Source organism: Eulemur rufifrons, chromosome 2, assembly GCF_041146395.1.
Source record: "Eulemur rufifrons isolate Redbay chromosome 2, OSU_ERuf_1, whole genome shotgun sequence".
In the NCBI taxonomy this organism is placed as follows: domain Eukaryota; kingdom Metazoa; phylum Chordata; class Mammalia; order Primates; family Lemuridae; genus Eulemur; species Eulemur rufifrons.
Window position 1 is genome coordinate 13,370,235 of NC_090984.1, and position 14,497 is coordinate 13,384,731.

The following is a 14,497-nucleotide window of genomic DNA, read 5'->3' on the forward strand; positions in this document are numbered from 1 at the left end:
TTTTTGAGGAGGGGGAACCATGTGTCTGTATGTGCACGCACACCCCCAGCTCCAGACAAAACACACATTTAGCAGGAATGTTTTATTGGGAAAGAAGTTTGGGGACATGAGTGGACCAGGGCTGGATCACTCCTCAGCCTCCACCTCACCTTCGTTGGTCCGGCATGAACCCTTCCCTGACACAGCCATCCAAGCAGAAACAGCCTTGCTCTTGGGCCAGAGTTATCATCTGGACAGAGGACCCTGGCCCTTGCTGTGTCCCAGAGGCTCAGGTAGGGGAAGGAAAGATCTCCCCTCATCCAGGTCCAGTGAGTCCAGCAGCTCACTGAGGCTGGGGATCCCCACCATTGTCACTGGATCCTCCTTCACCAGGTGTGGCTGTGGGGGAGTTAGGAGGTGACTGGCTCTAGAGAGAGAAGGGAGTCCTGTTGCAGTCTCCTTTGGAAGGAGGCTGGTGCAGGAGAGGTTTCAGCCCCACCAGACTTAAAGATGTTTAACTTGGGCCAGGTGCAGTGGCTCATGCCTGTAATCCTAGCACTCTGGGAGGCTGAGGCGGGAGGATCGTTTGAGCTCAGGAGTTTGAGACCAGCCTGAGCAAGACCCTGTCTCTACTAAAAATACAAAGAAATCATATGGACAGCTAAAAATATATATAGAAAAAATTAGCCGGGCATGGTGGCGCATGCCTGTAGTCCCAGCTACTCGGGAGGCTGAGGCAGGAGGATCGCTTGAGCCCAGGAGTTTGAGGTTGCTGTGAGCTAGGCTGATGCCACAGCACTCTACCCCGGGCAACAGAGTGACACTCTATCTCAAAAGAAAAGAAAAGGATGTTTAACTTGGTGGAGGTCTCTCTACAGCGGTCATGCCTAAGGAGGGGCCTTGGAGCCAGGCTGCCTGGTTTGAATCCTTCGTCTTCCCACGTCTCTCATAGAGGGGCGAGTACAGATGCTTCTTGATTTATGATGGAGTTAGATCCCCATACATCCATGGTAAGTTGAAAATCTTGTGAGAAATACGTTTAATTCATCTAACCTCCTGAACATCATAGTTTAGCCATGCTCAGAACACTTGCATTAGCCTACAGCTGGGCAAAGTCATCTAACACAAAGCCTGTTTTAAGTTGACCAGATGGCCGGGCTGATTTAGATGATTTGATTATGAAGGTGCTGAGAACAGAGCTTGGCACTTGAGAGTAAGCTTCCACCCCTTGGGGACGAACCCTGTGTGTTCTCCCAGACCTGTCCTCCTTGCTGGCAAGCTGTCGCCCAGTTTCCAGTCCTGAAGCTCTGAGCCTGCACCCCTTACCCACCCTGCCTAAAGCCAAAGGGCTGCTTTTTCCTTTGATGTGAGCTCTCTGGGGGCAGGTAACATGATCCCAGAGACACATGGGAGAGGTCTGAGCTAGGTCTCCCTCAGCTCTCCTCTGTGTGACCTTAGCCAGGTTACTTCCCCTCTAAAGGTCTCATTACCTGAGGGTGTGTCTACCTCATAGGCATTTTGCAGGTTAGACATAAAATCCCAGCCATGTGGCAGAATCCAGACACAGGTTCCCCATCCCTCCTGCTTCCCTGGGTGAATTTAGTGTCTTCCCCACCTGAATTCACAGCTGGGAGCTTGTGTTTCTTGGGCTGCACTCACCTGGGTGTCAGGGTGGCCCGAGCTCAGGTGGGCGTGCAGCAGAGCGGCCACCTCATCCTGCTCGGCCTCCAGGGCAATGGCCAGGGCGCTGGTGCCCTCCTGAGGAACATTAGGGATGGTTAGGTCCCTGGGCCAAGCATGGGCCCCTCCACAAACACACCGGCCCCATGGTGGTGGCTCACGTTGTCCAAGATGGCAGGGTCACAGCCTGGCTGGGCCAGCAGCAACCGAACGGTGTCCAGGCGTCCATACTCACTGGCACACATCAGTGCTGTGGCCCCGTCCGCGTCCTGTGCATTTACATCAGCCCCACATGCCAACAAAGCTGCCACCATGTCCTGTCGGCCATGGCTGATGGCCAGCATGAGCGCTGTCTGCCCTGTCTGGTGAGTGGGGAACAAGGGAATGAGGCTGGAGCAGACCCTGGGGGACAGGGAGGTCAGAGACAGGTTGACTCCCAAAGTGGAAGTGACCCCTGGACTCAGCCAGAGTGGGGGTGTCACGCACCTGGCTGGCCTTGGCGTTGACATCGCCCATGTGGAAGAGTCTCTGTACCACAGCCATGTCCTCTTCCTCCCGCCCCACGGAAGTGAGCGCAGCCAGCATGAGGGCAGAGTAGCCGGCTCGATTCTGGCGGTTGACCTCACAGACCCCTGGGAGAGAAGGGTACCCATCCACCGAGAGGCCAACAGTCCCAGCCCAACCCGGTCCACTCACCTCCCTCCGAGCCTCAGGGATGTCATCTGCCCGACAGTGGTGATCACTTCAGTGCTCTCCCCAAAATAGCTACGTGGTCCCTCCCTCAACAGGGTTTTGCTCAGATCTCACTCCCTCTGGGAAGCCTCCCTGCACCTCCCTGTTTCAAACTGGATGGGGACTTTGATTTGTTCCCTGCTGTGTCCCTCAGTACTTACAATACCCGGCACACAGCATGTGCTCAGTAACATCTGTCAACTGAATAACGGATAAGTCTGTTTTCACAGCTGCCACCCGCCAAGCCCCAATCCTCGCTCCCCTAGAGAAAATATGTTGAAGTCCTAACCCGCAGTACCTGTGACTGGGACCTTATGTGGAAAGTCTTTGCAAATGTAATCAAGTTAAAAAGAGGCCATTAGGGTAGGCCCTAAGCCAACAGGAGCAGTGTCTTCATATGAGAAGAGGCTGGCAAATACAAGGTGAACACGAGACGACGGAGGCAGAGAGTGGAGTTAAGCAGCCACAAGCCAAGAATGCTAAGGATTGCCCGCGACTGCCAGAAGGGAGGAGAAAGGGATAGAATAGACTGTCTGAGCTCCTAGGAAGGAACCAACCCCACCAACACCTTGATTTCAGAATTCTGGCCTCCTGAGCTGAAAGAAAATAAATCTCTGTTTGAAAAGTGTCTCATAGTGGTGGGCTGGGGAGCAAAGCGGAGTGGCATCAAAGGTGGAGGGGCATTGACTAGTTGGGTGGCATGTTGTGTGGGTGTCCGTTCCTTCCACCATGATGCCAGTAGAGGGTGTCAGGTGGGGAGAGGGACACGCAGAAATAACCAGAGTGGGGTCTCTGCAGGCTACCAGGGGCCCCACCCATCTTCCCTTGCCCAGCTACCCTGAGGCCTTGCTTACCTAAAAGATCACTCCACTTCTTGATTTCATGCCTTGGTTGTATTTTGTCATGGTCCTTATCCCCGTTGGAAATTATTTATTTATTTGTTTGTTTTAAGAGACAGGGTCTCGCTCTGTTGCCCAGGCTGGAGTACAGTGGCACGATCACAGCTCACTAGACTCCAATTCCTGGGCTCAAGTGATCCTCCCACCTCAGCCTCCCAAGTAACTGGGACTACAGGTGCACACCACCACACCTGCCTAATTTTTAAATTTTTTGTTAGAGACAGGATCTGGTATGTTGCCCAGGCTGGTCTGGAACTCCCGACCTCAAGCAATCCTCCCACCTTGGACTCTGACATGGGGCAGAGGTCAAGGTCAAGGGAAGGGAGCCGGCCAAGGACCTCAGAAGCTGGGAGGTTGGAGGGACTTCCAGGAGGATACAGAAATTGACAAGTATAAGACATTTCTCCAGGTGGTCTTGGATCAACCCATTTTCTTCCCCTTTTCTCACTGTAGTTCTCAAGAATAACTAAATGGCTCTGGGAGTGCAACATCCTGGAATGAGGAGGAATTTACTGGAATAGCCCGAGCTCTGTTCCTGTCCCCCACCTAGAAACAGGATGTCTTCCAGTGCTTTAGCCCAGCAAGTCACGTAACCCAGGGCGTAAAACCTGGGGTGGGCTGCTTTCCAGGGTCTCTCCCCCTGCAGTGCACATGCACATCCAATCCACCTGAGGCCGCCTTCCTGAGCCACGGGGGTTGGCTCACAGGAACCCTAGGCTTCTGTGTCCCTCGCTGCATGTAACTTGCTGTGTGCGTGAGTGTTGTGTGTGGATTAGGCAGACAGGAAAGTGCAGCCCAAGTTTCAGCGGGCTGACGTGGTAACCAGTGACAGTGAACCTGCTCTGCAGGGAGATCTGGCAGGAGCTAAAATTCAAGAAACAAGGAGCGACTTGAGGCCAGAGGGAGAAGGCAGAAGGGGCAAGGGGTAGTGATCTGGTCAATAACAAGAGAGTCCAAGGTGGGGTTCGAGGAGGAAGAGAGGGGAAAGGTCCCTATGTGGACAGCAAAGCAAGGTGGACACAGCCACCTCCAGGCTCGGAGTTCTAGGGCAATGAAAGAGGAACAGCCAGCCCTACATGGGGAGGGCCTTGAAGACTCAGGGTCCCGGGGAGGGAGAGCCCCCAGGTTTACATGACAGCAGCAGGTAGGGGCAGAGGAATATGGGCAAGAACGGGGGGCCCAGGGGACAGGCTGGGACCCAAATGGGATTAGAATGTAGGGGATGGGTATGATGGCTCACAGCTGTAATCCCAGCACTTTGGGAGGCCAGGAGTTTGAGATCAGCCTGGGCAACATTCGGAGACCCCATCTCTATATAAAAAACAAAAATATTAGCCAGGAGTGGTGGCTGCACCTGTAGTCCCAGCTACTTGGGAGGCTGAGGCTGAGGCAGGAGGATCGCTTGAGCCCAGGAGTTGGAGGCTGCAGTGAGCTACGATGACACCACTGCACTCCAGCCTGGGCAACAGAGCAAGACCCTGTCTCTTTAAAAAAAAAAAAAAAAAAAGGCAAGGCCTAAAGGGGGCCCAAAAGAGCCTGTCACCTCTTGTGGTGACCAATGCCTGTGCTTGCCTCACCCCTACTGCAGCCCCAGCCCCCTTTAAGGCACAAGATGCCCAGGAAATTCATTTGAATTCACTCACTGTCCCCCAGCCCCCAGAGCAGCTATTCTTCCCCAGGTCACCAACACCTGCAGGGACCAGAGGGATTTGTGTGTTTGGGAGTTGGGGGACAGACAGTGAGACCCGCCTCGGCCTGCAGTGAGTCCCAGAGGTTACTGGACCTGCAGGAGGGTACCCAGGGATGCTCCTGCCAGCCAGTGTGGCATCCCATGGGGAACGCAGCTGGAGGTGGGTGGCCCACCCTCTCTCCCCAGTACTGTCTGGATGTGTGCCTCTCTGCTCCAGAGGGGGGATGTTGAGGCAAGGGAGGAGCAGCAGGAGGCAGGTGATAGAAACTTGTAGAAATGGAGCCAGCTCAGGCTCTAGGAGTGGGGGCAGCAGGCCCAGTGACCCAGCCCAGGAGGGTAGTCAGAGCCCTGCCCGGTGAGTACCTCCCCTTGAGAGTGGACATCAGGGCTCAGGAACTCTGTGAGTGTGCGGGCTGGAGATTCAGGGACAGAGGGCATGGTCTCATGCAGGAGTGCAGTGGTGGGTCATAGCTCAGCGTAGCGTCGACCCCCTGGGCACAAGCAATCCTCCTGCCTCAGCCTCCCCAGCAGCCGGGACTATAGGCGCCACCACCCCCAGCTAATTTTTTTTTATTTTTTATAGAGACAGGGTCTCATTCTGTTGCCCAGGCTGGTCTCAAACTCCTAGCCTCAAGCGACCCTCCAGCCTGGGCCCCCCAAAGTTAAGTAATGCCCTTAAATTGAGGTCTACCTAAGCCCAGAGGCAAGAATTCCGTTCACCGGCAAAGTGGGAGCAGGGTCAGGGCAGAGCTCGGGGAGTGGTGTGGTCAAAAGGCCCTTGGCAATCCATCAGCGACGAAATGAAACGAGAAACCTGAAGAAGGGCCCGTGGCGCCCTGTGCGGGGCCAGCCCCTCTCAGCATTCTCACCCTAGCAGCCCCCCATTCCCTGGTCCCCCGCCCACCCTTCCTTGGCTCTGACCCGTATCCAGCAACAGGCTGGAGATAGCCAGGTTCCCATGGGACACGCTGTAGTGCAGGGCCGTGTTCCCGTTGCCATCTGCCAGGTTCACCACGTGCGCCAGCAGCTCTGGTCCCAGGCACGTCACCCCTTCCAGCACCCTGGCCACGGGCTCTGCCTGAGAGCGCCGCTGGCTTGACACTCGAAACCACTCTTGGGCCACCAGGCGTGCCGCGCCCTGCAGCGACAGGGGCAAAGACAGCGTCAGCGTCAGCCATGGTCCAGGGGCATTGGCAGGGACAGGGTGGGGGCTCGGAAGACCCTTTTGGTGTTCAAGCAGGGAAGGCAGATCAGTGATTATCCTGGGGGGGGAGGGGCTGGCGCTGCAACGCAGAGAGGGAGGGCGTCCTTCCCTTCTGGGGGACAATCTGTGACACAACCTGGAGTTGGGGAACACGGTGAGCGCTTGCCATTAGGGAGTCGGGGACTGGGGCTGGGGACAGGCTCCTTTTGGGTAACCAAGGAAAGGTTCTGTCCTGAGGCAGAGATCTTTTTGAAGAGCCCGGTCACGGAAGGTCCAGGTGGGGCCCGTTTGACTTCCCTGGGACGGCTCTCCTGGCACTCACGCTGTCGCGGGCTCCTCCGCGGGACCGGCTCAGCTGGCGCTGCAGCGCTGCGCATGCCTCCCTCAGCCGCGGGCTCAACTCGCACCTGCCGAGGCGGCGGGGAGAGGATCAGGGATCAGGGGGCAGTGGCAACAGGGAGGAGTGCAGCCACCCGGCTCCAAACCCCTAGATCCGCTCACCTCCCCTGTGCCGCTGGCTGAGGCTCAGCCTCTGCCTCGGGCTCAGGGTCCCGGACATCCCCGCTGGTAGGAGGGCCTGAGTCAGATCCCTCACCGCTGTCGTCCCCGGAGCCCGAGGAGGAGCTCCTAGGGAGCTGGGCGCCACCGTCCTCGCTGTCGCAGTCGCTGGCGTCCTCGCTGGACGAGCTCTCGTACCTGGGGGCGGGGCGGGAGGCGTCTGCTGAGCCTCCTCTGTAGGCCCGTTCTGGAGTCCTGCGAGGTGGGAGTGGCTGTCCCCATTTCACAGATGAGGAAACAGGATTGCCAAGACCACGCTGCAAGCAAAGGAGCAGCCCTGGGAAACCCCAGTCTACGTCTCAGCAGTTGCTGCGACCGGGAGGGGGAAGATGCTCACTCTCCGTTGAGGACCCCAACAAACTGCAGGCTTTTGGGTCCAGGGCTGGGCTGGGCACCAGGTGTACCGTCTCTCTTCTTCATGATGGATTTGAGGATGCCTGGCGGGGATCAGACGAGGACACTGAGTTCCAGTCCCGGGGGCCAAAGGCCAGGACGCACGCAGCCAGGGGTCTGGACTCACCTGCGGGGGCCACGGCTCTGTCTCCCTCCATGGATCCTGGAGCGTCCTCCTGAGTCAGGGACGGGGCCTCCGCTGGGGGCTCGGTCTGCGTGGCCTTCTCGGTACCTCTCCACGGGGTCTGGGTGGCAGCCTCGCGCGGCGGGCCCCGGGCCGTCGCCGCCTCCTCCACAGCCTCGCGGGCCTCCTCCAGCTCCCGCAGCCGACCTCGCAGGAGCTCGCTCACCCCGCGCTGGTGCTCCAGGCTGGCGCGCAGCAGCTCCAGCTCGCGCTCAGCGGCCACGGGCAGCCCCAGCAGCGCCTCGGTAACCCACGCGTCCGCCTCAACGGTCTCGGGGGCCGCCTCCACGCCAGCCTCCCGGGTCTCCGGCACCGCCAGGGCACCCTGGTCTCGGGTCTCGGGCATGGCCTGGGCTCCCGCCTCCCGGGTCTGGGGCGCCCAGTCGGGCGGCCGGGACGCGCCGTCAAGAACCTGGACTGCGTCCTCAGTGCGCGTGGCGGCCAACCCGTCGGGACCGTCAGCCCGGGGACCAGCCCTGGCGCGGACGCCGCGCTCAGAGGTGGCCAGGCGCTCGGTGAGCCGCCGCAGCTGGGCGAGCTTGTCCGGGCGCGCCTCGGCCTCCCCGTCGGGCTCGGGCTGCGCGCGCCCGGCCAGCAGCCTGGCCTTCTCGGCGCGCAGCGCGCGCACCTGCTCGTGAAGCTCGGGCAGCGCGCGCGCCTGGTCCTCGAGCTCGCGCAGGCGCCGCAGCGCCGCGGCCATCTGCTCGCGCACCAGCTGCAGCTGCGCTGGGCCCGGCGAGGCAGGGGCGCGGCTGGGGGCGGGGCTGCTGCGGCCGGACCCCCGCGGGCTGAGCGGGACCGTGCGGGCGGGGCTGGGCGTGCGCTCGTGCGCCTGAGCCAGTTCCAGCCGTCGGCTAGTCTCCAGCAGCGTGTGCTCGACGCGTGGGTTGCGCACGGGCGCGCGCGGGGACAGTGGCGGCAGCAGGAGCCCCGAGGGCGCTCCGCCGTCGTCACTGGCCAGGGACTCGCTGGATGTCCAGGCGCCTGGGCTGCGCGCGCCCGCCAGGCCGGGCCGGGGCGCGCGGGGGCGGCGTGCGGGCGGGGGTCCCAGGGCGCGGCGGGCTGAGGGGCCACGCTCCAGCTCCTCCACGTACTTGAGGAAGTCCAGGTCCAGGTGGAAACCGTAGGGCGTCTCCACCGAGTAGGGTGAGCTTGGGCTGCGGGCGCCCCCGGTGGGGCCCGGGCACAGGCGAGGGCCGCCCAGGTCTGCGGGCAGGACGGGGGCATGGTGGAGGAGGTCATAGAGCGTGTCCCCCACCGCCCCACCACGCGCCTGCATGACTGCCAGAGCACACAACCACGCCCAAGGCTCGCACACCTATCTGCACCCAAATAGTCACGCTGTCACGCGTTATTAAGTGCCTACTGTGTGCCAAGCAATTTTGTAGGCCCTGGGGACAAAGCTGTGAGCAAGGCAGACATCTCTGCCTTCTTGTAGGAAGCAGATAAACGGAATCATTCCAAAGGGTGCTTAGGGCGATAATAATAACAGCACGATGATGAAATAGGGAGTAACTGGAGGGCGCCAGACTTTGCTCTGATTGTCAGGGAAGGTTTCCTGTGGAGGGGACTTAAAAGTTGAGCTGTGCATGACCAAGGAGGAAGCAGCTGGGGACGGATGATTTCTAGAAGAAAATAGCCCACGCAAAGAGCCTCGGTGGGATTGAGGAGGGTGAGGAGGGTTGGCTGGAAGCCCAGCGGGGTGGAGGACAGGTGCCCTGAGCAAACTAGGGGGCTCTCTGGGTTTTAAACAGGGCCATGACATTGCCCAGTAGGCCTTTGGGAGGGGCCCTCTACCTGCAGGGCTGTGTCCACACACGTGGGCACCAAGTGTGGATCTGTGCACACACACCTCTCCCATTTTGCACACTCACCGGGCAGGTTCTGATTCAGGGCAAACTTGGCCATGTTTTCTCCAGTAGCTGCCAGACAGACCCTGAAAAAGGGTCCCAGAGAGGGTGAGGGTGGGGCCGGGCCCTGCCCCTCTGGCTCCGGCTGCGGGCTCAACCCACCCGCCCCCCACACACATGCCCTCTCCTTCCTCCTCCAAGAAGAGATCTGGAAACTTTGGATTGAATGAATGAATGAATGAAGGGGTCCCCAGGCCTTAGCCGGCTTGGCAAGAGGAGGCAGGAAAGGCATCAAGCCAAGAGAGGAAGATGAACAAGAAAATGAGAGTAGCTGGGTGTTGGGGAGGCATTCAGACCTGCGGGAGGGTTCTTTTAACTTCCAGGGAAAATTAGAAATCCATGCTCAAGACCGGGTGCGGTGCCCCACGCCTGTAATCCCAGCACTCTGGGAGGCTGAGGAGGAGGATCACTTGAGTTCAGGAGTTTGAGACCAGCCTGAGCAAGAGCTAGACCTCGTCTCTACAAAAAAATGGAAAAATTAGTAGAGTGTGGTGGTGTGCACCTGTAGTGCCAGCTACTCGGGAGGCTGAGGCAGGAGGATCGCTTGAGCACAGGAGTTTGAGGCTGCAGTGAGCTGTGATGACACCACTGCACTCTACCTGGGGCAACAGAGCAAGACTCTGTCTCTGAAAAAAAGAAAAAAGAAATCCATGCTCAAAGAGGTGAGCTGTGAGCCTTTAGAAAAGGGAGGTGAGAGTTGGAAAGCCCTTCGTGAACTCGTTAAAAACTCATCTGCACAGATTCCACACATGTATATATCTACATATATATATGAATGAAGAGGATATTTGAATATGTTTTTCCTTAGACAAATGCAAATAAGATGTAATTGTGCATCTGAATTTTTGCCAAGGAGACTTAGGAGACCCTTGTAGGAATGATGGAGAATTGTGGGCTGGATGCACCAAAGGCTACAAATCAGTGGATATTTGTCTCCCTGGAATGTCTCTAGTGGAGTGCCACAGGGCTTTGTCCTTGGCTTGTAAGAGCTTGTAATGGAACCACAAGCACCCAGGTTTTTAGAGCTGTGGCTCTCCATGAGAACAGCGGGGAAAGCGACTCTAAGAAAGTAAGGAAGACTGGGCAACATTGAATAATGTGCTATTTAACAAAGACAAATGTTGAGTCCAGAACTTAGATTCAAAAAGCACAGGGTGGGAAAGATGGGATTTTGGAGAGTCCATATGGAAAACCTTTGGAGAGTGGAAGGCAGCTTGTATTGAGTGCCTATTGTATGCCCTGCCTGATTACATGTAATCCCTCTACAATCCTCTGAGGTAGATATTGTCATTCCCATTTTACAGATGGGGAGACTGAAGCAGGGAGTGCTTAAGTCAAAGTCAATTCCCTGTGGGAAATGACCTTGGATTGGGCTCTGCCCACCTTCTGGGAACTCTTTGCCAGCAGAGCCCAGCTACAAGTTCTCACTACCCCCTTGCTTGTCCGGCCCTCCCCTGGCAGGCACCTGCCAGACCCGATTGACACTCTCCCTGGCCCACTGCCCTCTGTGCTAACCACCTGGCAACCCTCCCAGCCACCTCTTCCGACCTCTCACATTCCAGATGTCCACCTGTGTGCCTGACACCACCAGCCATTGAGCACCCATCAGCCTGTCTGACTCATCACCCTGCTCCACCCCTTCCACGTCCCACCTCTGTCAACCCTGGGTCCCTGAGACCTTCCATCTCACCCCAAGGCCAGGTGGGGGAGCCCTTTCCAGTCCCCAAGCAGCTGTTTCCCGTCCTCTCACACCAGCTGCAGGCCAGCAGGGCAGCAGGTCGTCTCGGAGGACTGCCAGTACCTCTGATGACAGCTTGTTTTCAGGAAATTGCCAGGGAAGAACAGGGTTATGGGAAAAGCCCAGACCAAGGCCTAGGGGTCTGCATCTGCCTCTCTCACAGTTGGCCGTATGACTCAGTGAGGTCAGCTCCTTCCTCCGGTGACCTGGTCACACCTAAATCTGAGCCCCTGGGAGCTCAGAAAACATCTGTGGGCCATTCCTAAGACCTAAACCAGCTGGAGCAGCTAGACCCAGAGGCAGGGCTGAAAAATGGGTGGATGCCTCCAGAATGGCAAATGACAATAATGACACTTTTGGCATTGACTAGGGGCCAGCCTCTATTCTAAGCAATTTATGGGTATTGAGTTATTTTTTTAAAATCTTAGCTAAAGCCTCTGAGACTGGCTTTCCTATTTTCATTGTCCTCCCATTGTATGGATGGAGAAACTAAGGCACGATTCAATGTCCTGTCCAAGATTGCACATGGGCAGAGGTAGGATTCGAACCCACGTAGCTAGTCCAGAGTCTGTAAATTGGTTCCTAAACTTGAATGGCTTCTAGAAATAGCCCCTTCCCCTTGCCGGGAGGGGCAGGGAGCCTGAGGAGGTTTGGCGCTTCCAGCCTGCACCTATGTCAGTCTCAGCCTGTATCCCTGATTGGGACTGGGGGGAGTGTGGAAGGACAGGCCCACACCGCTGCCGCTCCAGGGGCTGCAGACTCACTGGAGTGGGGGCCTCTCCCCCGTCCCCTGCCCTCCCCTCTCCCAGTCTCCAAGCTCTGGCTGTCACCACTAGATCCGGATCCTCTGCCTGAGACCCCCTCATTAGGCCGTCACAGCCGACGCCATACGCCCCCTCTCCCGCCCCAGGGACTATTTCGGGACGCCGAGCTATGATAACGAAACCGGAGGGGTGGGGGACGAGGCGGGCCACTGCGGATCTTAATCCTGGGGAGGGGGCGCCTTCCAAGAGGCCCTGGGTGTTGGCACCCCCTAATGTTGGGGGGGGACTCTCAGACCCCTGAGATGTGGCGCAGGGAGGGACAGGGGGAGGCTGATGACAGAAGGGGGGGGCTGTTCAGGTCAGCTGCACACCCACCCCGCTCCAGGTCGGCCTCGCAGAGACAGAGCTGTTTCCTACAGGAAACGCCGCCGGGCGGTCCCATCCGCTGCCCATTGTCTCCAGGTCCGGGGGCCATCCGTCCCTCCCCGCAGCACCGCTTCCGTATCGCCCTCCCACACCCAGCCCAGCGCGAGGGGCTGGACCCGGGACCCCCAGCCGTCAGGGAGCAACGCTGGGAAAGGATCCCAGGGCCGGTTGGGGCGCTTGGAGGGCGAACAAGCCCCCTCACTGGCTCCTGAAGGGCGAGAGGGGGCCGAACTCAGGAACCCAGAGCCCCCCTGGGGCTACCCACCTGGGGCTCCCAGCGCAGGGGGGTCCCAGCCGGAGGACACGGCTCCCGCCCGGTCGCAGCGCGCTGCGCCCGAAGACCGGCTGGAAGCGCAGCGCCGCGCAGCGCCCAGTCCCGTGCGCCCCCCCGGATCCCTCGCCAGGACCCCCGTCGCTGTCCCGGCAAACTGGCGCTTTACCTGAAGCCGCAGCCCCAGCCGCGCCTGCACCCGAGCCCGCCCCCTCGAAGCTCTGGGACCCGTTTTCAAGGCTTTGACGCTAATTGACGGCCACGCCAGCCAACCAGCACGCGAGGCTCTCCAAGCTGTCCAATGGTGAGGCGGGGCGGGACTCATGGGCGGGGCCTGGAGTGTGGGTTGCAGATGGGGGCGTGGCCTGAAGTGACACTCCCCGAGGGAGGGTGGCCGCGCGGGCGGCATTTCTGCCTCAGCCGTAGTCAAGTCCTGCCCAGCGCCGGGCTGAGGAGCTTGGGTTTGACCCACAGGGCACTAGGGAGCCATGGAAGGACTCTGAGTAGAAGAGTAATTCAGTGGATTTGTGTGACTGGCGCTTAATTCCCAGGGTCAGGGTGAGGTACTAGGACCCTGGATCTTAACCACCGCAGGGCCTTTGCACATGCTGTTGCACCTTCCTGAAATGTCTGTCCTTGCACATGTGGCCACCTTCTCCTACTTTTTGAGGCTCAACCTGTGTGTTACCGCCCCCTAAACGCCTAATGTGGCCCCTCTCCAGTCAATATTTTCCCCATCACTTTGCTTTATGGACCTAATAGCTACTTTCACTATGTGAAAAGCAAAACTAAACATTTATTTGTTTCCTTGTTTGCCATCTGCCTCTCCCACTAAAGTGTCAGCGCCATAGGAAAAGGGAACTGATTGGTTTTGGTCACTGCTTTATCCAGCGACCCTGACACAAAGTAGGAGCTTAATAAGTGTTTGTTAAAATAATGACTTAAGTGTCCAGTGTGGTGGCTATGCCTGTAATCCTAGCACTTTGGGAGGCCAAGGAAGGATGATGGCTTGAGGCCAGGAGTTCGAGACCAGCCTAAGCAAGAGCGAGACCCCATCTCTACAAAAAATAAGAAAAATTAGCCGGGCATAGTGGTGCTCACCTATAGTCCCAGCTACTGAGGAGGCTGAGGCAGGAGGAGCACTTGAGCCCAGGAGTTTGAGCCCAGAAGTTTGAGGCTGCAGAGAGCTATGATCACACCACTACACTTTAGCCCAGGCAACAGAGGGAGATCCTGTCTCAAAACATAATAAAAGTTTAACATTACATTTAACTCATTAACCCATTTGGAGTATATTGTGATCTAAAGTGACTATACAGATTGTTTTTCCCCCTATTAATTTAGCATTTATTGAGCACCTACTGTGTGCCAGGCACTGTGTAGGTCCTTCAGGGGACACAATCCCAGCTACCCTGGACTGTATAGCTTTTTTTGGTGGGGGGTCTTCATAGTTGAGAAGTGGAGATGGAGTTTTGAGCTAAGGTTTTGCTTTGTTTTTTAAACAGAGTCTCACTCTGTTGCCCCAGCTAGAATACAGTGGCATTATCATAGCTCACTGCAACCTCCAACTCCTGAGTTCAAGTGATGCTCCCACCTCAGTTTCCAAAATCACTGGGACTACAGGCATGAGCCTCCACACCCGGTCTCCACTGGAATATTAAAAATATTTTTTATTGTAAAATAAAGTGCGCACAAACACATACGCAGCCAAATCAGAAAAACTGCAGGAGACAAATGTACAGTTGAAGCAGTTATTCTAAGGGGGAGTTCTCAACCAGGGTGATTTTGCCCTTGGGGACATTTAGCAATATCTAGAGACATTTTGGGTTGACTGGGGGAGTAGGGTGTTTTGGGCATCAAGTGGGTAGGAGCCCCGGATGTAGCTAAATACCCTAAATGCACAGAACAGCTCCTCCAACCAAGAATTATCTGGCCTGTACGTCAATTCTTCTAGGTTTGAGAAACCCAGCTCTAAGGTGAACATTATTGTAACCACTCCCCCCCCACCCCGGGTCAACAAACAGCAGTTCACCAGCTCCCCCAGAAGCCCCTCCATAAGCTGTGTTCCA

General features: G+C 57.4%; 1 protein-coding gene across 1 annotated transcript; it reads right to left on the reverse strand.

Annotated features, from left to right (window-relative positions):
- Window positions 1-102: 102 nt before the first annotated feature.
- KANK3 (KN motif and ankyrin repeat domains 3) lies at window positions 103-12,635 on the reverse strand. Its single transcript, XM_069479339.1, has 11 exons — window positions 12,598-12,635; window positions 9,194-9,255; window positions 7,263-8,525; window positions 7,080-7,179; window positions 6,686-6,880; window positions 6,507-6,591; window positions 5,902-6,118; window positions 2,146-2,291; window positions 1,821-2,021; window positions 1,639-1,737; window positions 103-378 (listed from the first exon to the last, which is right to left on the reverse strand). The coding sequence occupies exons 2-11, from the start codon at window positions 9,225-9,227 to the stop codon at window positions 226-228; spliced, it is 2,493 nt and encodes an 830-aa protein (XP_069335440.1). The 5' UTR covers window positions 9,228-9,255; window positions 12,598-12,635; the 3' UTR covers window positions 103-225.
- Window positions 12,636-14,497: the final 1,862 nt, after the last annotated feature.

Coding starts and splice junctions, on each gene's coding strand:
- KANK3 (XM_069479339.1), bottom strand. CDS start 9,227: ATGGCCAAGTTTGCCCTGAATCAGAACCTGCCCG. Junction 6,119..6,506: donor GCGGAGGAGCCCGCGACAGC/GTGAGTGCCAGG, acceptor CTGTCGCTGCAG/GGCGCGGCACGCCTGGTGGC. Junction 1,738..1,820: donor ACCCTGCCATCTTGGACAAC/GTGAGCCACCAC, acceptor AATGTTCCTCAG/GAGGGCACCAGCGCCCTGGC.